The sequence below is a fragment of the Pristis pectinata genome, chromosome 4 (assembly GCF_009764475.1).
Source record: "Pristis pectinata isolate sPriPec2 chromosome 4, sPriPec2.1.pri, whole genome shotgun sequence".
Lineage (NCBI taxonomy): Eukaryota > Metazoa > Chordata > Chondrichthyes > Rhinopristiformes > Pristidae > Pristis > Pristis pectinata.
Window position 1 is genome coordinate 95,339,011 of NC_067408.1, and position 27,959 is coordinate 95,366,969.

The following is a 27,959-nucleotide window of genomic DNA, read 5'->3' on the forward strand; positions in this document are numbered from 1 at the left end:
ATGAAAATGCCTTGAAATACACCTTGAGAGCTGCACTATTAAGGTACCTGATTTTTTTTTACTGATTTAGGCTCTAGAGTTGAGAAAAATTAGATGTAATCCATTAAAACACAAACTTTTTGCAAGGCCTGACAGACTAGGTATGGAGATGATGTTTCCTCTGGCTGGATTGTCAAGAAACGGGGGTTTGCTCTCTCAAAATAAGGGGCTAGTTATCCGTGTTTGGATATTAGGGGAGATTGGGGACTGTGGGGTTAATACAGGAAAGTGGTGGGAGAGTAAAAGGTCAGTTGTGATCTTCTTGAACAATGGAGCAGGCACAAGGGACAAAATGGCTACCTGTTCTGTTTCTTATGAAGTTATACCAACTTGTACTGTTGGGGACCACTGATCCATGGAAAGTTGTGTAATTTTTTTTGCCATAACCATTAAGTACTAAATATTTTCAACTATTACATCTATTTAAAGGTGGAATGCGTCGGAAGGACTAAAGACAATCCATTGATCACATTTACACCCACATCAAAGTTGAAAATTGGATTGTCAGATATTTATCATGGTATGGATGTGTTATGCTAAGTGTGTCACTGATACCAAGAATTGTAATCACACATTGGATTTTCTTCAGTGTTATAAGTGTAATATTTCTATTGTAATTTTTTTTTATTTGGTTCTATTTCTAAGTAATCTAATTTTCAGAGGTGAAATAAATTCAATACTTTTGGCATTGATGCTTGTACAAAAAGAAACCTTGCATGCATTTTAAAAAATATAGTGTATGGTTGTGCTTTGGATTATTTCAGGGTGCTGAACAGTCCCACAAGTGGTTTGAGTATTATGCATTCAAATGAATTGTACTGCACACTATGTAATTAAAAATGAGTGCATGATAAAGGGCCCCCTTGTGGATTGAAATGAATAGTAACTTCCACGTTCTTTAAAGCTGCGCTGAAAAATAATCACTTTAAAGAGATTGGGTGTAAAGCAGTTTTATTTCAGACACTATGGAAACGTGCTGAGTAGCAATCACATTGAGCTTCTCTCAATTTTGATACTGGCATTAAAGTGCATTTTAGGAAGATCATTTTAGATCCTTTTCTTTCCAGGCTGCATCTAACTGAAAAGAAATGACCACCTCTGGTTCTATAGCAAGGACTATTCCTTTCTGTTGGAAATGTATTTACACTTACGACAATGCAGAAGGAGGCAGTTTGGCCCAATTGGTTCATGCCAGCTCGAGGAGGAGCAACCCAGTTAATCCCATTCTTCCTCTCCTCATTTCCCTGTATTTCTGCAACATATTATCTCTCTCATATGCCCATTGACTCCCTTTGGATTCTTTTTGCCGTTACTACACTAAGGGGTAATTAATGTAGGTTAATGTCAAACAGGGATGAAATCCACACGGGCACAGAGTGAATTCCATTGATCCCAGGCCCTTGGAGCTATGAGGCAGCAGCATTAACTGCACTATTTTGCCCAAGTTGTGATTTATCTGACAGTAATTCCTTCTGCACTGAAAATTTTCAAGATAAATTTTTAAAAGAGAAGTGTTTGGATGAATTGTTGAATTTCTTCTAAGAAAGAGATTAATCATGACAGTTTTCCAAATGGCTTAAAAATGAGGCTATCACTGCCTTAAACTTCTCCATATTATTTCAACTATTTTTGCAGTGTAGTTGTTATGTAGGCACCTACAGCAGCCAGTTTATAGAAAGCAAAGTCCCATAAATAACCCCTTAATGTGTTTGAGTAGTAGTAGTGATGGAGAGAAAAAAATATGGCTAGAACAGCTTTGTAGAGTGTGCATAATTTTCAATGAGTACCACAGTTCCCTTGTGCCAGTAACTTTGATATGAGAAACATTTTCATGTTCAGCACGTTTTTTCCTGGGATGGTGCGTTTGACATATGAGATTGAACAGACTGGCCTGTGCTCTCGAGTTTGGAAGAATGAGAAGCGATTTAATTGAAACATACAAAATTCTTACTGAGTTAATAGGATAGCTGCAGGGGTGATATTGGTTGGAATGACTAGAAAAGGGGCCATTATCAAAATAAGGGATCATAAGATGTTTGCCCATTTACTTGTGGTCCTGTGCTCTAACTGGTTATTTTAGATATTCATTCTGAATAGCATCTGCCACTTGGTCCACTTCATAAAAAATATGAATTCTTCCACATCAGATTCTGTTGTACTCATCATGAATTGATCTATCTCTTTATCCAGCATACACCAATTCGGAGTTTTTTTTCTACCTACTCATTCTAATTCTGTTTTGGTTCTGAGGGCTCCCAAATGTTTTCATGTGCTTTTTCAATACCTTGCACATCCAGGTCGTTGAAGATTAGTTTTCTATTTATCAAGGCTACCTAGCACGCTGAGAAAAGAAACAAATTTCTGTCGCCTGTAAATATGCTGCTTTTTCTCAATGTCTTTACACATGAAATCTATTAAGATTAATATTCTGCTCATTTTACAGTGCATTCAAATCATTTGTTGAACTTGGATTGGGTTCCAACTAAATTACTTCTATTTGTTTTGTCAATGAAGACGTTTGTATTCCTAGTGTGTTAATTATTGTTTCTACTAGATTGTTCAGTTTTACCTAATGTTTTTAATGTTACCTACTGTTATTAATATTCTCTATTAAACTCAGTATCTTAAGTCATTAATTTCTTTATCTCCTAGACTGCAGTGATGGCTTTCAGGATATAACCTCCAAAGAATTAAATCATTCTTCAAAACTTCATCATGATGATAAAAATAATTCAAATATAGTAGCATTATCCTCCAGCCAAATATTGGTGAAGCCACTTTGCGTACCTAGTAGCACAGAAGTTTATTGGCACAAGTTTGACGACAGTGGATGTGATGGAATGAATTTGGGAGAAACTGCATCTACTTGTAGCAATCAAACTTCAATGAAAAGTCATGACGATTCTTCTGGTTTAAGTGATACAACACTTATTGATATTTATCCAAGTATGGTAGCCTCAATGAGTGACTTGCTTGATCGCACTTACAAGACAGAGGCTGCATCAAGGTTAATAAAACATTATCGACGTCTCCAGTTCAATGTTTGCAAATCAAAGACAAACACAACTCAAAATGGAATAAAGATCAAAGTCAGGAAGGATGCTCAGAAATTAAAGAAGCTAAAATATCATTCTATGAAATTAAAGGCCTGTGCTGGAACCAAACAAGTGCAGGACAAAGCAATTTCTCCAAGTTACAAAACCGCACAGGAAAATCTGGAAGGAGAGTTTACCCTCACTGCTAATGCACCTTCTAGGACTGTGCTACAAACAAATTCAACATCTGAAACTGAGTGTTCCAAATTTGGAAATTTGTACGATGATTCATCTTTCTGCCAGCCACTACCATTAAGCCCTTGCAACCCACAAACTCCAATTGCAGTTGCAAATTGCTGCAAAACAAGGAAAATTTCAGTTCATAATGTATCACCTTTGAATGGGTCAACTTTGCCCAAACTGCATGCTTTGACTAACTCTGGCAGCTTAAAATCATTGAGCTTAAAATCCAACATGGCAATGGTGGAATTGGCAAGCTCAAGAATCATTGTTAGTCATCTGCAAAATGCAGAACAGTGTCCACTGAACAACAGTACAATTACACAACCAGATGTAGTGGCAAATTGCAGCAGATCACCATTTGGAAGGCTTTTGTGCTCGGCTAACAATTCCTACAGTAATGAAGGGTATAAACGGAGGCATTCCTTTTCCTCTGCTTCTGTTCCAGCCAAGTTCCATTCTGTACAGAGCCTATTAAAAACTAAAGTAAAAGAAATGGATGCATTTGAAACGGTGTATCAAAGCTTGGTTCGGAATGAATTCTCCCTTTCGGCTACAGTGGCCCATCCCAGTGTATTAAATGTCCATTCCATCCCCAGAAGAGAGAGAACATCAGTGAGCTCTATTACATGCTCACCTTCCCAGTTATCAAGGAAACGGGCTGCTTGTATTGATCAAGCAAGGGAAACTTCACGATTGCCACTGAAGAAGTTCCGTTCCTTCTCAGAGTCTTCGAGCTCAAATCAGAATAGTCAGGAAGTGCTGGTGCTGAACACCATATTACAAAAACAGGATTACCATTGCACACAGAGAAGTGGATTTCATTCTCCAAGAAGCAAGCAAGATAGAGAGGTGATGGCCAAAGTGATGTATTTAAAAATGTACATTTGTGGTTTCATCAACATGTAATGCATTTTAATAAAGTGTAATCATTGACATAACTTGAAAGCTATATCTGGATGGAGTGCCTACAATTAGCTTTTTGTCATTTCTGAATTTGGATTATATTTTGAACAGCATGGCCAAAACTACCAGCCCTCAGACCTTTGTGTGATAGCATTCTATCTCCTCCTTGGTAGAGCTGGTTGGTTTGGGAGATGCTGTTGGGGTAGCCTGGATGAATAATTCCAGTGCATTTTGTAGGTATGTACTGGTGATCAAGGGAATGAACATTTAAGGTGGTTGGGGGGGGGGGGGGGGGCAGTGGGTGGGCAGGGTTGGGTGCCAGTCTATCAGGCTGCTTTGGTCCTGGATGGTCTTGAACTTACGACTAAAGTCTTTTGCTATTTTTGTATCTAAAATTGCAATCTGTTATGCAATATTTCCCTTAACATTTTCTCCATCAGAATATGAATGTTTAAGATGAGCAATAGCCTCCGTGAGATAACAAAATAGCTTTGTGCTGAATGCATCATCACTGAAGAAATTGGTGTCAATTGACTGTTTAGGTATGATTGTAATGTGGTTTACCAGGTTTTCCCTTCATTAAGTGCAGGTTGTCATAGTTCCCAGACAGCTTTGTAAGCTTCACTTGAACAGTGAAAGAGGAGCATGAGCTTGACCTGCAGTTTGGAACCCATGTTTTAGTATTGCTGTTGAACACCGATAACTACTGGAACTGGACTGACCAAGGTGGTGAATTAAGAGCATCCCTTCACAAGCTGCAGTAGCTTAAATGAGGAACTTATTCAACCATGAATGTATTGCTACCACAATGTGCACTTAAAAGGCCATTTGGACCATCATTATCCAAGCTGCAGATCACTTCAAAGTTCTTTAAAATCTCAGCTGAGGATTTTTTTTTTGTTTTAGCACTAATAGATGTCTGTCAAATTTGTAATTTAGTTGTACAAAATGTGTTCATTGAATCTAAACACATGTTGATTAAATGCTTGGTTATGTGACTCTTGAAGATTTACTTGGCATTTAGGTTCTGGCTTTTGCTGGGAGATTGCAGATTGGGTAGCTGGTAATATTGGATGTCCTTAAGATGGCTACCTAGAGCTCCATTAACCACAAAGCCAAGGGAGCTCTTGCTGAGCATTGGGACATATCCACACACAGTTGCTGCATCCATGGGGTTGGTAAGCGTAGGCATCACTGAACACTCAATTAAATGTGCAGAGTTGTAGATGTGGATGTCACAAAAAGGCACCTTGTAATTTGTTGACCGCCCAGCCCTCAGCAAGCATACTGCCAGTATCAAGGTGCATTGTCAAATAATGTTGCAATGAGTGAAATGATCAGGGACTGGGGACTTGGCTTCTACAAGTGCATTTCCCAGTTTGATGTCATGGTGGATTATTCCAGAACTCTCACCATCAGCTGTCCATGGGAAATCGGAATAGATCTCTGATGGAAACTGTGGCTGAATTGAGAGTGCAGTTGAGGCTTTTCTCAAGCCCCACAGTCTTAGATTGTCCTCGGCTGAGAGTAATAAGGTTTGCTGATGGTATTTTGTTGAGACCGCTATATTGCCAGAGTAAAATATCGTGACCTTTTTGAATGAAGAGTTGGCACAGATTAACTTTGTGTTCTGATCTGGTATGAAAAACACTTTTTTGTATGAAAAGCACCTTTAAACAAAGGGAAACTAGTTTAAATTGTCAGACATCTGAAATGAGAGAACGCTGGAAATAGTCAGGTCAGGCGGTTCTGAAACAAACCTGAAAGGCTGCTTCTCTGAAAGTTGTTGAATTTAATGTTAACTCCTGAGGGCTGAAGTGTGCCAAGTTAGAGAATGAGATGCAGTTCCTTGAATTTTGTCAAGCTACTAGAAGCCAAGGGTCACTCTTGTGCACTTGGTTTTCTGCAAAATGGTCACCCAATCTGTGTCTGTTTTCAATATGGTGGAGATCACATTGCGAGCACCAATTGCGATATGTTAAATAGGAACAAGTTCAAGTGAATTGCTGCTTCAACTTTTTTTTAAAACAAAGTTGATTCCATCTATGATGGGCAATGGAGAGTGCAGTGGGAAGAGGAATGGGTATTTGGGAGATGGAAGAGTGCCATTGTGGCAAATCCCTTTGGAATTCTGAAAGAGTGGAAGGTCTGCCTGATGGTGGTATCACAATAGAAGTAGTTGAAATTGGGGGTGGTGCACTGAATATGGAGGTTAGCCCATTGAATTTAGTTCTATTACAATACGCTGCAGAAGGAATTGGGGTCTTTCTTGTGTGTCTTTAAGATTCTTATCTGTTTGGGGGGGAGGGGGGTAGGAGAACTTCTGTGTCTCTGTCTCATTTCCTTTCCTGAAATCAAAAACTATTGATGCCCATGGTTTATCTTGGACCAACTAACACATCCTTTCTGAAAGGGATGTAGTATGGAGTTAAATGAATTATTTACTTGCAAAGCTTATTTTAGGTGGTTAATATCTTTAAAGTGCAGATGTTAAGTTTGTTTTCAATATACCTCCATATGCATACTGTATAAAGCTAGTTTCTTAAGTTTTTCTTTAAATCAAGGATTCTGAGATTGAGCCATAGTGTGCTTCCTCACTGTTTTGCTTTTCAAAAGCACTGGTGGATTGGCCTATGTTCTATCAATGTTGCAACTGATAATGCACATTGTAACATTGGAGATGTCTTGTTCAATTCTGTTTACAATGTTTCACTTTTTGCATTCTCCAGAAAATTGCTGCTGATGTGTTTATTAAAAATGAAGATAATAGACTGTACGCTAATTCTGGTATGTATCAAATTTGACAGGCCAGCTCTTTGTGGTTAATTTCTGTCCACTTAATGGAATTGCTTTGCACATATGAAGTTGTGGTGAAATATTGTGGTATATTGTTGAGAGGTAGAAACCGCTTTACAGTGTTTGTTGTGTTGTGGTATAAATATATTCCTGAAACCAGTAAAGTTATGAAATTACCTTGATCACAGGATACAAAAATGACAGTTGACTTTCAGTAAATGGCAATCATGTATTTATATCTTGTGTAGAATTTTTTTTCAATTCCATATTTAAACCCTGCATTGCTACTCCAGTCCTCCCATTTACTTGTCACAATGTCAGAATTTGAGTCTTTGACTCACATTCAAACGTGCCTGCATTTGCTCTACCTCTGCAACCAGCAAACTGCCTCTTGAGTTATCTCACTGATGGTATCAGTACTTCTGCTATCAATCCCAAGTATTTACTTCATTTGGTGATAATGTTTTTCCCTTTAGTGTAAATGATCTTCAGAATAAGCAGGAAGACCATCTCTTCCAGGCATTTTTTTTGTATTTTGGTAACCCCCACATTACCATGGGGTTGCATTCTTATAAGATGGTCTGTATCACAATTTCCCATAATGTGAAGCCGAGATATTTGTGCATGCATCAAGAAATGCAAGTTGAAAGAAATAATTTTGTGTTAACTTTTTTACTTTCACAAATTCCATATCTCAAAATTTTGTAGTGATTTGTAAATTCTGTAAGGGTGAATTTCTAATACCCAAACAGCCATTACATGGGGTTCACTTGTATTTGATTCTGGGTTGAGCTCTGAGTTTACTCAATAACTCATCAAAGTTGTGCAGCAGCTACAATGTCAGTAGTTTGATTTAAATATCTTCAGATTGATTTATGTATCAAACCTAAAACTTTCAGGAGAAAATACAATAAATCTTTTTGGCTAGCTGTATTTCTAAGTATCAATTGGTTCCTACATTCATTTAACCCAAGAATTAGTAAAGGATAGATCTAGCAGAATTTGCCTAACAACTCTAGACCTTGAATTCTAGTTTATCATTGGGAAAATGTACTTCTGGATGGAAATATGAGATAAAAGCAATCAAGAGCAATTAATTAAATCTAGTGGTAGAAAAATTGATGCATCCTAAATTGCCAATCAAGTTTGTAAACTTTTCTGTCTGAGGTAATTGTAAGTAACACTCATCCGTGGTTCTAGAATGAAAGTTCCTTATGCTGTTTGATTTTTTTTTGCAGTTAGCTGTTTTAGTTGGAAAATTGATCTTTTTTTTATTTATTTTCAGCTACTGTTTTACCTGTAATAAATAGCTCTGGAAACACTGTGAGCTTGTGTTTATCGCCCAGACTTCGAAACAGGTATGCAGGTATTAGTTTTATTGTATGTTGTAAATGCCCTGCTATCTCTGAAGAAATTAGTTTTTTTAAAAAAAGACATATAATTTTGAACCTTGACGTCTGAAAGAAGTTGTTTTCTTGCATTTATGACGTCATATGCATCACAATGCTGTCACTGGATTTTAATTTAATCAAGATATTATTGTACAAGCTTGCTTCTGCCATGTGTCCATACTGTTCTTTATCAAGTGAAGCTGTTTATTTTTGACAAGATGCAAGGTTTTAGCAAAAATGCAATAGTGCAATTGCCTCAATAACAAACCAGGTCCTTTTTTCATTCTTTTGTTCCCTTAAAGGGGTTGGATACTAATTAAATTTAATTGTAATAAAGTTGAAAACAGAAAATTGTGAATATTTCTCAGGTATGCTTCAATAAATAACATGCTGAATGCATTATTGTTGTGTTGATCTCTCACAGGGTGTATATCTTGGGGTGATGATGAAATGTGATATTGCAGTTTTTATGCCAGCTTTTTTAAAAAAAAATTCAATTACTTTTCTACCTATTAGTTGAAACTGTGAAGGTAAGAGCAGCAAACTGCACTACTGTATGTGTAATTGGATTTGCATGTTTGCCTGTCGTTTACACAGACTATTTGCTGAGTTTTAGCACAGCACATTCTTGATTCAAATAAAAGCAGAAAATGCTGGAAATACTCAGTAGATCAGGTAATATCTGTGCAGAAAAAAACAAAATTAACCTTTCAGGTAGACACCTTTTCATTAGAACTGGAAAAGTGAGAAAGCAGGAGTAGATTAAATAGCAAAGAAGGGAAGGGGTAGAGACGAAGAAAGGAATTTCTGTGATATTGTAGCGACTAAGATTGTTCAGGTGACGTGTGCTGTTTGTGATGTTGGCGTGAATGCTTATTAATCATAGCTGATCAAATTGGGGGAAGAAGTATGAATGAAATGGTAGGGGGGTTGGAATTGTCCAGAGGCTGTGAAATGCAGAATAGCATTTGCTGGAAGCAAGAAATAAGAGAATGCTGGAAATACTCAGATTAAGTAACATCTGTGGCAGAGAAAAACTGAGTTAATGTTACAGGTGGAAGATCTTGCATCAACTGACTACTTATACAAACAGTAAATGGCAGGTATTTGAAATTGAGCTCCTAGCATTTCAACATACTGGAATGGAAAATGAGGTGCTTTCCCCAGACTTGTGGGCTTCATTGGAACAGTATAGGAAGTTGCAATCAGAAGTCAGAGTGGGATTGAGTATTAAATTACAGACATAAGCTCAGGGTCACTCTTGTGGACTGAACAGAGATATTTCGCGAAGTGATCACCCAATCCACCTCTGGTTTCTCCAGTGGAGACACTGCCACATCATGATCGTGGGGTGTAACACATTAAGTTGAAGAGATGCAAATCATTTGCTGCTTTATCTGAAAGACAGTTGGGTCCATGGATGGTGAGAAGAGGTAAATCAACGGGTGTTGCATCTCTCCTTTTTGTCGACATTCCCTTTGTTCTCTCCACAATTCTCCCTATCTGTAACTTCAAACATACTTGTTTTCTCACCTTTCTATTGAAAGATCATTGACCTGAAGTGTCAACTCTTCTTTCTTTTCCATTTGATGTTGCCTGACCTCGAGTATTTCCAGCATTTTCTGTTTTTATTTCATTTCAAGCATTGAAGATTTTTGTTTTTCAAGTACTTATTCATTTGGCTTTCCATTAAAATGTATTCTTTAATGATTTAAACAAATCACTGTCAATAGCAGCAAAGTGGAAGTTTAAAAATGACTGAATTTAAGTGGGTGACTGTGTTTCCCTAACAAAATGCTCAAATGTTTGTCAGGTATTATTTAAAAATAATTCCCTTTATTTTCTCCTCTTAACAGAGTATCTAGAAAACTGGACTATAACAAAATGAACTCGCCAGTATGAACTACTGTGACTTCATGAAGCAGAAACTCTGCAATGTACCCTAAACCTATTTTAAAATGTGTATCTGCCTGTGTTATCTAACAGTGTTCTCCACTATTCTAAATTAATCTTGAAAAAGCTATTTCATTCTCTTTCCTCTCTGGAAGTGTGGTACAGTGTAATTTAAACAGCAGGAGAGATGCAAAATTTATGGGGCAGATAACCAGCCAAACAGCAATTATTTGTCTTTACCATTTAATGAATATGAATGCTGCTCAGTGATGCAATTTTTTAAACCTTCAGCCTTAGTACTAGAAAAGTATAAACAATGTTATTACAAAATCTGGACAGCATATTTGGAGTATAAAATGATTTACCAACCCATTTTCTCTAACTTAGTATGACAATGTTTTAATATTGCAATTCCATTTGTATTTCACTATATTGGTAATATTACTTATTAAAATCTCCCCATTTTAGTTAAGTTTTATATTGATAACATGAATTTTATGCAATTGTTTCTTTGACTGTATATTGTTGGTACATTGAGTTGCCTTTCTACTGAATTATTAAAATATCATGTGTTTAATGAGTGCATAAATATCTTTGCCCAAATATTAAACTTGTGGATAACAGTTGTGATGTCCAGGCCCAATTTGATCATGAAGCAAAAGTGGAACAAATCTCATCCAGAGATATTTTGCCATCTTTTCATGATATGAGTGGCACTTATAGAAAAATGCATAGAGCTTAGCATAGAACAGTAAAGCACAGGAACAGGCCCTTCAGCCCATGATGTCTGTGCTAAACACGATGCCAAATTAAACTAAATCATTTCTATATCCCTCCATCCCTGCATATTCATGTGCCTATCCAACAGTCTCTTAAACATCACTCTCGTATCTGCTTCTACCACTATCCCTGGTAGCATGTTCCAGGTACCAACTACCGTGTTTAACAAAAAAGCTTGCCACCATATCTTTAAAGTTTCCCCCTCTCACTTTAAATATATGTCCATTCGTACTTGACATTTCTACCCTCGCGGGGGGGGGGGAGGCAGATTCTGACTGTGTACCCTATCTATGCCTCTCATAATTTTATAAACTTCTATCAGGTCTCCCCTCAGCCTCTGATGGCCTGGAGAAAAAAAACAAGATTGTTCAACCTCTCCTTGTAGCTCATCCTTAAATAATCCAAGCAGCATCTTGGTAAACTTCTTCTGCACCCTTTCCAAAGCCTTCACATCCTTAATGGGGCAACTAGAATTGCACACAATACTCTAAGTGTGACTTAACCAAAGTTTTTTGTTTCACTGCAATGTAGTTTCAGTCTAAAAGAAAGCTGCCTCAATATATTGCTGTATGAAACTTTCTTTAGAAAATATACAGCTATATACTAGTCTCTTTCGTAGAGTTGGATGACTTTTTATTGAGTTGTATCCTCATCAAGAAAAGTGCTGAAAGTGCATAATTCAATTGGTAAGCAGCAAGCATATATGGATATACTGTAAATATTTATTTTATGCTAATATTTCCACAGGCATTTTGCCTTACAAAGTAAATTTGAAATACAGAAATGTTGTAGCAATGGGCTACGCACTGAGCTAGAAATAATGACACGCAGTCTGTAGGTTGCACTCAAGACTGGTTTATTCAGAACTTTGCTGCGCTGGCTTTAAGCAGTCCAGTTCCCGCCCTCTCTGGGCGGCAATGACGTCAGAGGTGCATCACAAAAACCTCTTCCCGCGCGCGGGCTTTCTCCCCTCGCTGGTGAAGAAGAAGGCCCAGTGCCATTTTGTAGCCGGCCTCTCTGCCGACGCGTGCGCTGTTTTCCGAGCCGGTTCGCCTGTGTCGAAAGTGGGTCGCCATAATGTAAAGTTTATCGTTGCAGTCCCTACCCATCAGAAGTACAAGGCCCTATTTATGTAAGTGCAGGGTGATGCTTGTAGAGACAGAGTTGTACAGTATAGAAACAATGTTGGTGTCATCTGCAGACTTACTAATAATGCCATCCACATTCTCATCCAAACCAACAAGAAGGACCCAGCACTGATCCCTGCAGCACACCATTGGTCACAGGCCTCCAATCTGAAAATCAGCCATCTACAACTGCCCTCTGCCTCTTTACCACCAAGCCAGTTTTGTGTCCAATTTGCTAGAACCCTGGATCTTATGTGTTCTAACTTTCTGGACCAGCCTACCTTGTGGATGCTGGTCAAAGGTCTTACTAAAGTCCATGTAGACAATCTCTACTACCCTGCCCTCGTCAATCATCATGGTCACCTCTTCAAAACAAACTCAAATTCATAAGATGTTATTTTCCACACACTAAGCCATGCTGACTACCCCTAATCAATCCTTGTCCTTGCCTTTCCAAATGCAAATAAATTCTATCCCTCAGAATACCTTCCAATAACTTTCCCGCAGCTGATATAAAGCTCACCAGCCTGTAGTTCCCTGGCTTATCCCTGCTACTTTTCTTAAATAAATTCACAACATTAGCTATCCTCCAGTCTTCCGGTACATTGACAGTGGCTAATTAAGATGCAAAAAATCTCTTGCTTCCCATAATACTCCAGCAGGCCATGGGGATTTATCCACCATTGTGTGTGTCAAGACTTCCAACACCTTTTTCATAATGTTGATATGCTCCAGGATATCACTGTCCTCTCCTGTGAACTTGCTACTTTCCATGTCCTCCACAGTAAACAAAGATGTGAAGTACTCATTTAAGATGTCACCCATTTCCCACGGCTACATACGTAGACTCCCACATTGATCCTTAAATGATCTTACTCTCTCCATAGCTACCCATTTACTCTTAATGTACTTATAAAATCTTCTAGGATTCCCCTTAAATTATCTGCCAGGGATATCTTATGGCTGCTTTTTGCACTCCTAATTTCCTTCATAAGTATACTCTTTCATCCCTTGTACTCAAAGGACTCGCTTGATCCCAGCTTCCTATACCTAACATATGCCTTCTTTTACCTGACCTGATCCTCCATATCTCCTGTTGATCAGCATTCTCTAATCCTGTCAGCCTGCCTGTCACACTAACAGGAACATGATGGCTCTAAATTCTTCCTATTTCACTTTTAAAAGCTTCCCACTTGCCAGATGCTCTTAACCTGTGAACAGTCCAACTCTCTTCCTAGCTATCCATTTACCACTAATGTATTTATATGGTGTTTTAGGGTTCTCCTTTAATTTATCTGCTAGGGATGTCTCATGGCCCCTTTCTGCCCTCCTAATTTCCTCCTTTAGTGTACTCCTAGATCCCTCATACTCGGGGGCTCACTTGATCCTAGATGTCTTGACCTGACTTAAGCCTTTTTTTCCTGATCGGTGACATATTCCTCCTTTTTCCTGATTCAACCCTCAATATCTCTTGTCAACCAAGGTTCTCTAATCTTGCCAACCTTGCCCTTCACTCTAATAGGAACATGCTGGCCCTGAACTCTTCCTATCCCTTTTTGAAAGTTCTTCACTTGCCAGACATCTCTTTACCTGCAAATGGTATCTCTGAATCAACTTTTATGAGTTGCTGTCAGGTTCCATCAAAATTGGCCTGCCCTTCCTCCCCTCCCCACCCTCAACCACTTATTTTCTGTCAGTCCAGTCCTATCTTTTTCTGTGACCATCTCGACACTAATAGAATTATGGTCACTGGTCCCAAAGTGCTCTCCACTGATGCATCAACCACTTGCCCAGCCTATTTCCTGATGGAGATTGAATGTAGCCCCTTTTCTAGTAGGGCAATCTATATATTGCTACAGAAAACCATAGTGGAAGCACTTAACAAATTCTGCTCCATCTAATCCCTGAGGTAGCCCCAGTCAATATTAGGGAAGTTAAATCACCTATCATAACCCAATTATTCATACACCTATCTGTGATTTCCCTACATATTTGCTCCTCTATTGGGGGGCATATAGTATAATCCCTTCAAAGTGATCAGCTTACTTATAATTTTTCCACCTATGGCCTTGTTGGACATTCCCTTTGGGATATCCCCTCAAAGTGCTGCTGTCATGTTCTCCCCAATCAATAGTGCAGCTTCCCCTTCATAGATAATGTATTGGATTCTTTCAGCTGGTTAGGCACCATCTTCTTAGGGACTCATCCATCAGATGAAAAGCTGATATTTATTTAAACGAAATGATATTATTAAAATTTTGATATTCAAAAGGCCAGAAATGGAGAATGTTTTTCCAGGTAAATCTAAGAGGATTAGAGAGCAGCAAGGCCACAGGAGGAGGTGAACAATGGATTTTAAAACAGTGAAATTAAAGTTGAACCAATGTAGATCCCAAGCATATGACTGAGTGCTGAACAGCACTTTATCACAGTTAAAACACAGCTCATTGGAATTTTGGATGAGCTAGAGAGTGAAGCAGAATGTGGGATGGTAGCTAGATGTGCATTGGAATGGTCAAGTTTAGAGGTAACACAATACGCAGATGAGGATTTTAACAGGAACTGAGCAGAGGTGTTGAAGGCATGGGTGGTGTTTTACAGGAACAAAGTCAGGGTGTTTTTGATGGGTGGAGAATAAACAGTTGAGAAGACCAGCTAACGTGGTAAACAGGAAGGGTAGTTAGGTGGTTAACTAATCAGAACGCAGCTGAAGGGGTGAAAACTAATTTGATTTTTTTTGCAAATATGACCAACTTACCCTTCATTAGAAACTATAGCACACTTAATTTCATTTTCTTGGGAATCTCACCCGGAAGTGCCTATGCCCACGCCCAAGGACTGACTTTTTTTTAAAAAAACAACTGTTGCCTTTTTGAGGTTTACTGTGAACCCTCACTATAGACAACCCTCGTGTTACGTCTGTTTGGGTAATGGAAATTTGTCCTTACAGAATTCACAAATCACTTCCCAAAAGTTTGAGATACAGAATAAAATTTCCCCTCACAGAATTTATGTGGGGGGGGAAGGTAAATAAGTCAACACAATTTAGTTTCAACTCACGTTTTTTGATGTATGTGCTGATGACGTGGCTTCATGTTATGGAAAACTGTGATATAGACCGTTTTCGTGGAACATCCTCCCCCACCAGAACACAGGGGTACCTGTACTTTTAGACTTTAATGTGGCACTTCAATATGAGTGATGTGTACAGATGGGTTTAAAACCAAAGCACATACTTGCCATATGTGGCAAAATTTAAGACACTTTAAACTTTACAATGGAAAATAATTTTATGGAATTATTATCTATTTATGCAATGATTTATCAGACAGGTAATCTCCAGTAGATCATTGAAAATTTCACATTATTGGCTCAGGAAGCAGTATCAAAATGCAATGCCACTTAAATTAACATTAAATATTGCTATATAAAAACTGAAGATTTTTATTTTAACCAGAAGACCTACTATACACTATGTATAGAATATACATAGAATGTAATTATCTGTATTACCATTGTGTTAGCAAATCTGCAAACAGATTGCTTTTTCACTTTGTTAATCATGCCACTGATTACACATAACAATCTTTTCAGAATCAGTCCCTGGATATAATTATTAAAGGATAAGAAAATGATTTTTGTTAAGTTAAATACAAAAAATATAAATGCAATGCACAGTAATAACCTTCATTCTTTGCCTCCAGGTTGTGCTAATATCCCACTGATCTGTTTGTTGCTTCTTGAGCCAAGGAATGGTTGAGATTTTTTCTTCAAAACTTGGGTTCTAATATTTTCTTTTAGATTTCTTTTTATACTGTGGCTGTGGCTCTTTTTTAAATAATACCAGCCTGTGATCTGCATGTTCACATGGAAGTGAAGGGAAGTTACAGGATGGAAGGTGAAGGAAGTGCTGTCTCTTCTAAAGCCAACTGTATTTTCAAAAGCATTATGAGAGAGGGTGATTGTTATATGCCACTTTTGATGCTACCCTGTCAAATGCTTAACTTGTATTCACTGCAGGAAAGAACAAAATGGAGCATTTCATTTTGCTCCAATATGTTGTGACAAGTATATGAAGCTAGGTCACAAAGTTGTAGAGTCCTGCATATGTCTCCATCTGTCTACCAACTGTTAAGCTCAACATGCAAATTAAAATTGATATTTATCAGTGTATCTTGCAGTTCCTGTATCCCATATCAGTAGTGTTGTAAGGATGTGTTTTATCTGGCTTGTAGCAGAAGGGGTAATAGTAATGCAAAGAGTAATGAAATATTGTAAATAATCAATTTTAAAACTAAATTCAGCATATATTCACCTTATTGTTTGGCAATGCAATATCATTAAAAAATCTCTAATAGAAAACTTGAACTGTAAAACCAGTTTGATTTACAAAATTCAAACAATTAATTGCATTCCTAGTTTCATCTTGCTACCATAACTACCTGTCTGAAGTGCTCCATTTAAATGGGCGTAGGCAGAGAGAAAGATCTGCCTTGGTTGTCTTGTGGTAAAATGTAGATGGGAAAAGTTGTAGGAATTATCTTAAATTCTGACTGGTTATTAACTTATTTGAATAGAAATGTACATTTTATGAAGTTGGTAAGTTATGGAGAAATGAATTATTAATATACCTTTGTTAAAACTGAGAAGTCTGACAGAGTCTTCGACCTGAAACATTATTCTGTTTTTCTTCCCATGATGTTGCCTGACCTGTTGAGTATTTCCAACATTTTCTGTTTTTTTATTTTAGATTTCCAGCATCTGCAGTTTTTTAAAAATTTTTACTTACTGATACGCATTTATACTTCAGTGATGATCCCACTGTGCATATTACAAAATGGAGGTCCCAATGTGAATTAGCTGGATATATGATGAGAATTCTGACAGGAAGTAGTTGTTTACCCATATTTCTACTGAAGGCAAAAGCAACTTTCAAGGCAAAGGCTTTAAACAATAAACTTGTCATTTTGTACAGTTTCCTGGATAATGCTTTACCAGCAATAACACCAGCACAAATTAAAAGTCACTTGCATTGTCAGGTGCTGTTGCTGTGTCATTTACGGACAATTTACTGTGAGATGTATTTATCTTGCCATAAAAGATAATGGGGTCACTGTGAATAGTTTCTTCTTTTCTGCCTTCATTAAAATTAATCTGTTCACTGTTCAGATATATGCTTGGCTGTGAGGTCAGCGTGTGTGAAATAAATGGTGGATTATCATCGTCCATATCTGATTTCTCATTGTTTGTCTTTTGTTGTTCCTTCTTTTGGCGCTGTTTTTTTTGTTCAAGTGGAAGATCTAGAGATGCATAACACATCTGATTTTCAATCGCCACCTGTCAACAAACATGGAGATCATTTCAAATTCAAAATCTATCTTAAAGAATTTAGATGCCACACTGCCCAGTGGATGAGCTTTCACTGCATTCTTAGTTTATAAGTTTCTTTTCTAGCTATTAAAGGTACACATTGAGTTAATTTCAATATAGAAGTGACAATACATTGGAGAAATCCAGCAAAAATATAGCAGCATCAAGACTTGAAGGTTAATTGATTATAAGGTGGAATGGTTTAAAAAGAATATATGAATAAATTTATTTAAGGATTAAAGGCTAGAAGATAATGGCCAATTTAGTCTGGCTGCTTTTCTCGTTCACGAGTTAACACATCATAATATCTGACACATTTTGCTCAATGCACTTGGCCTTTTTTCTCTTAAGATACACTCCGTTGCCTCAAACTGCTGCCCGTACAAATTAGGAAATTGTAGATATGTAGCCTATGGTTCATTTCATTTGTTTCAATACCTGACTGATAAATTTGTACTGGTGAAGGTTTACTTTGTTCAGGTCAATCACCTCTTTTGGATTCCTAATTATTTTTTTTCCCTCCTGAACGTGTAATGTGCCAGTTCTGCTTATGCATGTACAATGACTTTTTTTTAATTAAGAAGAACATCAGCCCATGTCTGAATGTTATTTTCTGGATGTAGATATAGATAGCTTTGTTTTCTTTCTGACTTTATAATGGAAGTAAAGTTATGGATGAAGCAAATGAACTCCTGCTATGCCCTGGGACTGAGAAATTGACCTCCAACAACCACAGCCATCTTTGTGCAAATTGTAACTGTAGGTAGGGAGAGTTTTCCCCTTTATTCACAGACCTTTCTTTTCTAGATGCCACACTCAGTCAAAGGCTGCCTTGATGTTAGAGGCAGGCACTTTCACCTCTCCTAAAATTCAGCTCTTTGGTCCATGTTTGGACCAAGAATACAATTAGGTTTGGAGTTGAGTGTCCTTGCAAAACCAAAACTGTGCATCATTGATAAGTAAGTGCCATGTCATGGCACTGTCGATGACGCCTTTCATCACTTTGTTGATGATTGAGTTTGGACAAATTGAGTGTGAATTATCAGACTGGATTAGTTTTACAAGTACAGGCTGGATTCGTTTTACAAGTACAGGAGAATGACCTTAAATTGCATCAAGTTTGCTTGACATTCTGTAGGATCCTGGCTTTACTTTCCTGCCCTAAACCCATCACTGTTGATTCCCTTTGTCCAAAAAGTATATAGACCTCAGCTTAGATTAGACTGATTGACGAAGCATTTTCCTAATTTTTCAGCAATAAAGAATTAGCAAGTTTCACTTCTCTGAATGAAGAAATTGCTCTTTGGTCCAGTCTTAAATGAGAGACTAGGATTAGAACATAGAACACTACAGCACAGTACAGGCCCTTCGGCCCACAATGTTGTGCTGACATTTTATCCTGCTCTAAGATCTATCTAACCCTTCCCTCCCACGTAGCCCCCTATTTTTCTATCATTCATGTGGCTACCTAAGAGTCTCTTCAATGTCCCCAATGTACTTGTCCCCACAACCTCTGCAGGCAGTGCGTTCCATGCACCCACCACTCTGTGTAAAAAAAAAACTTACCCCTGATGTCCCCCTTATACCTTCCTCCAATCACCTTAAAATTATGTCCCCTTGTGTTAGCCATTGTTGCCCTTGGAAAGAGTCTCTGACGGTCCACTCGATCTATGCCTCTTATCATCTTGTACACCTCTATCAAGTCACCTCTCATCCTCCTCTCCAAAGAGAAAAGCCCTAGTTTGCTTAACCTATCCTCATAAGAACTGCTCTCCAATCCAGGCAGCATCCTGGTAAATCTCCTCTGCATCCTCTCTAAAGCTTCCACATCCTTCCTATAATGAGGCGACCAGAACTGACCAGAGTTCTATAGAGCTGCAACATTACCTCGCAGCTCTTGAACTCAATACCCCGACTAATGAAGGCCAACATTCCATACGCCTTCTTAACAACTCTATCGACCTGTGTGGCAACCTTGAGGGATTTATGGACATGGACCCCAAGATCCCTCTGTTCCTCCACACTGCTAAGAGTCCTGCTATTCACCTTGTATTCTGCCTTCAAATTCAATCTCCCAAAGTGTATCACTTCACACTTATCCAGGTTGAACTCCATCTGCCACTTCTCAGCCCAGCTCTGCATTCTATCAATATCCTGTTGTAATCTACAACAACCTTCTACACTATCCACAACACCACCAACCTTTGTATCATCAGCAAACTTACTAACCCACCCTTCCATATCCTCATCCAAATCATTTATAAAAATCACAAAGAGCTGGGGGTCCCAGAAAAGATCCCTGCGGGACACCACTGGTAACTGACCTCCAGGCAGAATATGCTCCATCTACCACCACCCTCTATGGATGAGCCAATTCTGAATCCACACAGCCAAGTTTCCCTGGATCCCATGCCTCCTGACTTTCTGAATAAGCCTTCCATGAGGAACCTTATCAAACACCTTACTAAAATCCATGTACACCCCATCCACTGCTCTACCTTCATCAATGTGCTTTGTCACATCCTCAAAGAATTCAATCAGGCTCCTAAGGCACGACCTGCCCCTCACAAAGCCATGCTGACTGTCCCTAATCAGCCTATGCTTCTCTAAATGCCCATAAATCCTGTCTCTAAGAATCTTCTCCAGTAATTTACCCACCACTGAAGTAAAACTCACTGGTCTGTAATTCCCAGGGTTGTCCCTACTTCCTTTCTTAAACAAAGGAAAAACATTTGCCACCCTCTAATCATCCGGCACTACTCCTGCGGCCAGTGAGGACGCAAAGATCATTGCCAAAGGCGCAGCAATCTCTTCCCTAGCTTCCAGTAATAACTTTGGATATATCCTGTCCGGCCCCAGTGACTTATCTATCGTAATGTTTTTCAATAGTTCCAGCACATCCTCTTTCTTCACATTGACATGCCATAGCATATCAGTCTGTCGTACGCCATCATCGCAAACATCAAGGTCTCTCTGGTGAGTACCGAAGCAAAGTATTCATTAAGGACCTCCCCTACCTCTTTCGACTCCAGGCACATGTTTCCTCTTTTATCCCTGATCGGTCCTCCCCTCACTCTAGTCATCCTCTTATTCTTCACATACGTGCAGAATGCCTTGGAGTTTTCCTTGATCCTACTCGCCAAGGACTTCTCATGCCCCCTTCTAGCTCTCTTAAGTCCATTCTTAAGCTCCCTCCTGGCTACTCTGTAACTCTCCAGAGCCCTGTCTGATCCTTGCCTTCTAAACCTTAGGTAAGCTTCTTTCTTCCTCTTGACAAGATATTCTACATCTCGTGTCAACCACGGTTCCTTCACTCTACCATCCTTACCCTGCCTCAATGGGACAAACCTATCAAGAGCCCCATGCAAGTATTCCTTAAACAACCTCCACATTTCCGCTGTGCACTTCCCCAAGAACATCTGTTCCCAATTTACGCTCCCAAGTTCCTGGCTAATAGCATCAAAATTCCCCCTCCCCCAGTTAAATACTTTCCCATATCGTCTGCTCCTATCCCTCTCCAAGGCTATGGTAAAGGTCAAGGAGTTATGGTTACTATCTCCAAAATGCTCTCCCACCGAGAGATCTGAAACCTGATCAGGCTCATTGCCTAGTACCAGGTCCAGTATGGCCTCTCCTCTAGTCGGCCTGGCCACATACTGTGTCAGGAATCCTCCCTGGACACACCTAACAAACTCCGTCCTACCTATCCCCTTTACAGCAAGGCGGTGCCAATCAATATCAGGGAAGTTGAAATCACCCATGACAACAACCCTGTTATTTTGCACCTCTCCAAAATCTACCTGTCGATCTGCTCCTCAGCATCTCTGCTGCTATTGGGGGGGGTCTGTAGAATACTCCCAATAAAGTGATTGCTCCCTTTCTGTTTCTGACTTCCAACCACAATGACTCAGTGGACGATTCCTCCAGGACATCCTCCCTTTCTACAGCTGTGACACTGTCCCTGATCAGCAAAGCCACTCCCCCACCTCTTTTACCTCCGCCCCTGTCCCTTTTGAAACATCTAAACCCCGGAATATCCAGCAGCTATTCCTCCCCTTGCGACAGGCAAGTCTCTGTAATGGTCACCACGTCATAGTTCCATGTACTTACCCATGCTCTAAGTTCATCAGCCTTGTTCCTGATACTTCTGACATCAAAGTAGACACACTTCAGCCCATCCAACTGACTGCAATTTTGCCCTTTCAATTGCCTATCCTTCCTCATAGTCTTTCTACACTCTACATCTATTTGTATAGTAAATGAACCAAGCTCTGACCTATCACTCTGGTTCCCATCCCCCTGCCAAACTAGTTTAAACCCTCCCCAACAGTTCTGGCAAACCTGCCTGCAAGAATATTGGTCCCCCTCCAGTTCAGGTGTAACCCGTCCCTTTTGTACAGGTCATACCTTCCCCAGAAGAGATCCCAATGATCGACAAATCTGAAACCCTGCCCCCGCACCAATTTCTCAGCCACGCATTCATCTGCCAAATCATCCTATTCTTACCCTCACTGGCACGTGGCACAGGCAGCAATCCAGAGATCACTACCCTTGAGGTCCTGCTTTTTAGCTTCCTACCTAACTCCCTATATTCCCTCTTCAGGACCTCATCTCTTTTCCTACCTATATCATTGGTACCAATATGTACCATGATCTCTGGCTGTTCGCCCTCCCCCTTCAGAATGCTGTGGACCCAATCCGAGATGTCCCTGAGCCTGGCACCCGGGAGGTAACATACCATCCGGGAGTCTCCTTCACGTCCACAGAATCTTCTGTCTGCCCCTACCCCCCCTTACTATGGAATCCCCTATCACTACCACTCTCCTCTTCTCCCCCCTTCCCTCCTGCACCACACGACCAGGCTCAGTGCCAGAGACCTGGTCACTGCGACTTTCCCCTGCTGATTCCAAGCTTTATATCTTTCACCGGGGAAATAGTCTCACTCGGTGTCTAAGAATTGTAAATATTATCAGCTATTCTTTTACACTTCAGGGAATATAGCTCTATTTTACTTGATCTTTACATTGATCATCATTTTTCAAATACCCTTGATGCTGCAGGAGAGTTAGAGGAATGTAAGGGTGTACTATTTAAAAAGGAGGAACGGATAAAACAAGTAATTACAGGCCAATGGGTTTAACTTTGGTGCTGGAGAAATTATTGGATTCAATTCTGAGGAACGATTAGTATTAAAGGCACAAATTAATCAGGGAAAGTCAGTGTGGATTTATTAAGGTCATCTTTACTAACAAGAATTTTATGATTTTATTTTAAAGTAATGGCGCAGGAGGTGAGGGGTCAATATAATTTGCATGGATTATTGCAAGGCTGTTGACAAGATCTCACCAGCTGGGTTGATCAAAAAAAAGTAAAAGCCCATGAAACCTAAGGGAGAGAGAGAGAAATTGGCCTAATAACATGTTCAGTGGCAGGGAGCAGGTGTTAATTATTGATGGGTGCTTTTTTTGTGACTGGTTGTCACCAGTGGGGTTCCACAAAGTTCAGTACTCAGTTCCATGATTTTGTTGTATGTATTAATTACTAGACTTTATCACGTGCTCTATATTTAAGAATTTTGCAGATGATCCAAATGTTGGCTGTGTGATTGACAGGAAGGAGGAAAGCCTTAGACTTCAGAAGGTTCAGTTGGGCTGAAAAGTGGCAACTGGAACCAGATAAGTGTGAGGCAACTTGGGAGGTGCAACAAGTCAAGGCAATAAAAAAAAGGATTGAACATTGAGAGGTGTTGAGGAATGGAGGAATCTTGGAGTGTATGCACATCGAGATGTATAAGACTATGAGAAGCCTAAATAAAGTCCCTTAGTTGAGGGGTCAAAAACCCCAGGACATAGATTAAAAGTAATTGCCAGATGGCTTAGAGTGGATTTAGGGGAAAAATGTTTCCACCCAGAGAGTAGGAGGGGTATGGAACTTCCTACCTGAAAGTGTGTGAAAAGCAGAAACTCCTGCTGTATTCAATAAGTACGTCTTTGTGTGCTTAAAGCACTGTGACCTCCAGGGCTATAGGTCAAGTGCTGGAAGGTTTGTTTAGGTTAGGTAACTTTGTTTCCAACCAAGTTGGGTATAGCGGACCAAATGGCCTCCTGTGTTGTGAATTTTGTCTGATTCTATTGGCAGGTCTTCTCCTCCGAGAGTCACAGTAGTAAATCCTAGTTGAACTTTTAAAGCAAGTATGCCATTCCTTTGGTAAGAAGAGGAAACCTACATCTAATCTTCCTGGTGGAGTTTATCCAATGGTCTATATAATTACAGCAAGATATCCTTATACTTGGTCTTCTCACCTATGCTATTAACATTCATTTTAGATACTGAAGCCCATTCAGCATCCCATGAGCTGTATTCTTTTGTACAAGAAAAAAACTTTTCATTTTTCTCTGCAATAGTTAACCATCTATCCATGCTTCTATATTGCATCTATTTTGCATAACAATCTGGTACAAAACCTTATCAGAATCCTCTCGGAAAATATAAAAGTTCTACATCCATTGGTTTCCCTTTATGAACCCTTTTGTTTCTAAAATCTTGTCATAGATTTATCAACAGAGAATTTCTTTCTCAAAACTTACTCTAATTATACTGTAATTTTCCTAGTTCTCTGTTACAAAGTCTTTATTAATGGTGCTTTTCATTTTACCTAATATGGTCTTGGGTTAACTGAGTAGTAGTTCCCTGGTGGAAACTTGTAATTGATAGGTCATTAAAGTGAAATATTAATCCTTTTTTTCTCTCTGCAAATGATTTGGTACTTCTGGCATTTTTTTTTGTATATTTCCCTGTTTTCTCTCTCCCACCTTTCTTGAACATAAAGGTTACAGGTGGAATGTTCTAATTCACAAGGACTAGTCTAAAATTGAGGGAATCTTAAAAGTGTTCACAGGTTTTATTGACAAGACTGAACGCAGAAGTTAATCTGAAATTAGAGAACCCAATGTTAATGCCATTGGGTAGTAGACCACCCAGGCAGAATATGAGGTGTTGTTCTTCTAGTTTGCATTAGGCCTCATCCTGGTAATGGAGAAGACTGAGAACAGAAAGATTGGTGTGGGAATGGAAAGGAGAGTTGAAACAGGATGCAGCCAGGAACTTGGGATGGCCATTGTGGACAGAGCACGGGTGCTCTGCAAATTGGTTGCCTAGTCCGCACTCGGTTTCATTGATGTAGAGGCGGCCACATCGGGAGCACAGAAGATGAGGTTGGAGGAGGTGCATGTGAATCTTTGCTTCACCTTAAAGGACTATTTAGGTCCCTGGATAGTGGTGAGGGAGGAGGGGTAAGAACAAGTTTGCACCTCCTACATTTACAGAGGAAAGTGGTCGGGGGGGGGGATCAGTGGGGAGGGATGAGGGAACCAGGGAATCACAGAGTGTTATGATAGGTGGGGTGGGGGGGTGGTGTGTGGAGAGAAGATGTGGCTAGTGCTGAAATCCCATTGCAGTTGGCAGAAATGACAGAGTGATGTGCTGGATGCAGAGGCTGAAAGATGAGGACAAGGGGAACTTGATCTCTGTTCCGTTTGGGGCCAGGGGGAAGATGAGAGCAGGTGTGAGAATCAGAGGGCTTCATCAACCACAGTAGAAGGAAAGCCACGTTTCCTGAAAAAGCAGTACATGTCAGATGTCCTGAAATGAAAGGCTTCATCTTGGGAGCAGATACAGTGCAGACAAACTGGGAGAAAGGGGTGGGATCGTTACAAGAGGCAGGGTGGGAAATGGTGTAGTTTAGGTAGCTGCGGGAGTCAGTGGGTTTGTAGTAAATGTCAGTGGATAGTTTGTCTCCTGAGATGGAGGTGCAGAGATCCAGAAAAGGGAGAGAAGTGTCAAAAATGATCCAAGTGAATTTGAGAGCAGGGTGGAAAGTGAAAGTGATGAAATGAATGAGTTCCACATGGGTGTGGGAAGCAACACCAATGCAGTCTTTGATGTAATGGAGAAAGAATTGGAGTATGGTACCAGAGAAGGTTTGGAACAGGGATTGTTTCACGTAGCCAGCAAAAAGACGGATGTATCTAGGGCCCATGTGAATGCAAATGGCTATACCTTTGATTTGTAGGAAGTGAGAGGAGTCAAAAGAGAAGTTGTACAGGGTAAGTTCAAATTCAGCCAGGCAGGTGAGACTGGTGGTGGAGGAAAACTGGTTGGGTCTTTGTTGGGTCTTTAAGAAGTTGTCAAAATGGTAGAGAGCATGTGAGGTATCCCAAATGTAGGTGGGAAGAGAGTGAACAAGGGGAGACGGGGCAGAGTCAAGGTATGAGGAGATAAGTTCATTAGGGCAAGAGCAGGCAGTAACAATGGGCCTACCAGTTTAGTCCTGCTTGTGGATCTTGGGTAATGGATAGAAGCAGGAAGTGTGGAGTTAGGGCATTATCAGCTTGGAGGCTGTGGAGGGGAGGTCTCCTGATGTGATGAGATCTGTGTCACTGTGGGAGATGGTGGCCTGGTTCTCATTGGTGGGCCTATGGTCCAGGGGTAGGTATGAGGAGATATCCGAAAGCTGTCATCTGGCTTCTGCAAGGTAGAGGCCAGTCTGCCAGACTACTACACCCTTGTCTGTGGGTTTGTAAACTAGGTTGCAATTGGTGCAAAATGAGTAGAGTTCTGCACATTTCGATGGGGGAGAGGTTGCAGTGGGTGAGGGGTATGGAGAAGTCGAGGCAGTTGATGTTGTAACGGCAATTGGAAATGAAAAGATCATGAGAGGGTAAAAGGCCCAAAGGCCTCATACCTACCCCGGACCATGACCCCACCAGTGAACACCAGGCCATTGTCTCCCACGTTAAATACCGATATACAATTTAGAACTAGTTATTGTTAATTTGAGTTTCTTACTTTCTGAGGAGAAAGTAGTGCAGCAGATATTGAGTGTTAATACACCTTTAAGAACTATGTGTATCGTGTTAGTTGAGTACTTTCAATTAAGGGTGTTTTTTGGAAGCTCCATCCTGGTTACTTGACCTACTGAACAGCAATGTGGAAGAACCTATGGATGCCACAATCACAAACATGCAGTATATTTCATAATCAAAGACCCCACCCACCCAGGACATTCTCTCTTCTCTCCTCTTCCATCGGGTAGAATATACAGGAGCCTGAGGGCACGTACCACCAGACTTAAGGACAGCTTCTACCCCACTGTGATAAGACTATTGAACAGTTCCCTTATACAATGAGATGGACTATGACCTATGACCTCATGACCTCACGATCTACCTTGTTGAGGCCTTGCACCTTATTGCACTGCACTTTCTCTGTAGCTGTGACACTTTACACTTTTTTTTACCTGTACTACATCAATGCACTCTGTACTAACTTGATGGAACTGCACTTTGTAATGAATTGACCTGTAAGATCGGTTTGTAAGACAAGTTTTTCACTGTACCTCGGTGCAAGTGACAATAATAAACCAATACCAATATTTAGTGAACTGGAAAACAGTCTACTGCCCTCTTCTGACAGTTTTGTTCTGAGGTTTTGTTTTTGTTTGTATTACAAAGTTATGTTACTGGGCCTTGCAGCAAATCCCCTACATAAATTAAGGTACTTCATAAATTTGTTTCTCTTCCTATTAAGTAACACAACAGCTGTGTCCATTTTTATTTTGAAACCAATAGAACGGTTTAGCTTCTGAATGTGGCAAACTCAATATAATTTTACAACAACTATATTGTTATTCTGTGCAGTGCACATTTGAAAAAAATATGATGTAGCATCAAGTGGGGAAATGAATAGTGAATTAAGTTTTACTAATACCAATTGAGTAGTGAATTAACTTTTACAAATTGAGCACCTGTATTTGATAAATTAAGAGGCAAACAGTTAACAAGCAATCTTCTTGATGGAAATACCTTTGTTTCATCTCCAGATCTATTTGCTGGCGTCATGGCTTCATAACAGCTCTCGCTTTCAACTTTTGAAAGAGCAAAAAACAACTTAATTTTGCAACTGGTGATTATTTTCTTAAGCCAAAAACTCTCATTAATATCATATACAGTCTGTTAATTTTCAATTTTGTATATTTGATAGTGTAATTCTTCACAATTTGTAATTTATTACAATGCTTCTATTACTTAATCTGCCAAATTTAATTTGCACAGATTTCTATCATTTGAGATTTTACTGGAACAGAGAATTTTCCTGGAGAATCTGCATCTTTTTCACATTTAGTATTGTTGCCAATTAAACACTCCACATAGTTCCTACACATTACCACTTCACCTCCCGAGGAATGTAGATGCCACAGTTAGACAGGCACACTCCAGCTAAAGAAGTCACAAAGACCATGCCTGTTTTTGAAAATCCTATGGATCTCACCTGTGCAATGCACACATTTTTCCATTAATGATAAAATCCCATTTAGGAGAGGA

At 39.6% G+C, this 27,959-nt stretch overlaps 1 protein-coding gene across 3 annotated transcripts in view; it reads left to right on the forward strand.

The window, feature by feature from the left end:
* LOC127569059 (uncharacterized) overlaps nucleotides 1-10,914 on the forward strand; it is a 31,505-nt gene extending 20,591 nt beyond the window's left edge. The window contains exons 7-11 of one of the 3 annotated variants that reach the window (XM_052013350.1): nucleotides 469-559; nucleotides 2,692-4,166; nucleotides 6,950-7,007; nucleotides 8,302-8,374; nucleotides 10,264-10,914. In XM_052013350.1, the coding sequence (XP_051869310.1) occupies nucleotides 469-559; nucleotides 2,692-4,166; nucleotides 6,950-7,007; nucleotides 8,302-8,374; nucleotides 10,264-10,309 (1,743 nt within the window). In that variant the 3' untranslated portion in view covers nucleotides 10,310-10,914. Of the gene's footprint in view, nucleotides 1-468; nucleotides 560-2,691; nucleotides 4,167-6,949; nucleotides 7,008-8,301; nucleotides 8,375-8,831; nucleotides 8,877-10,263 lie in introns of those variants that run through there. The other 2 variants (XM_052013352.1, XM_052013351.1) reach the window with 2 other exon arrangements.
* Nucleotides 10,915-27,959: the final 17,045 nt, after the last annotated feature.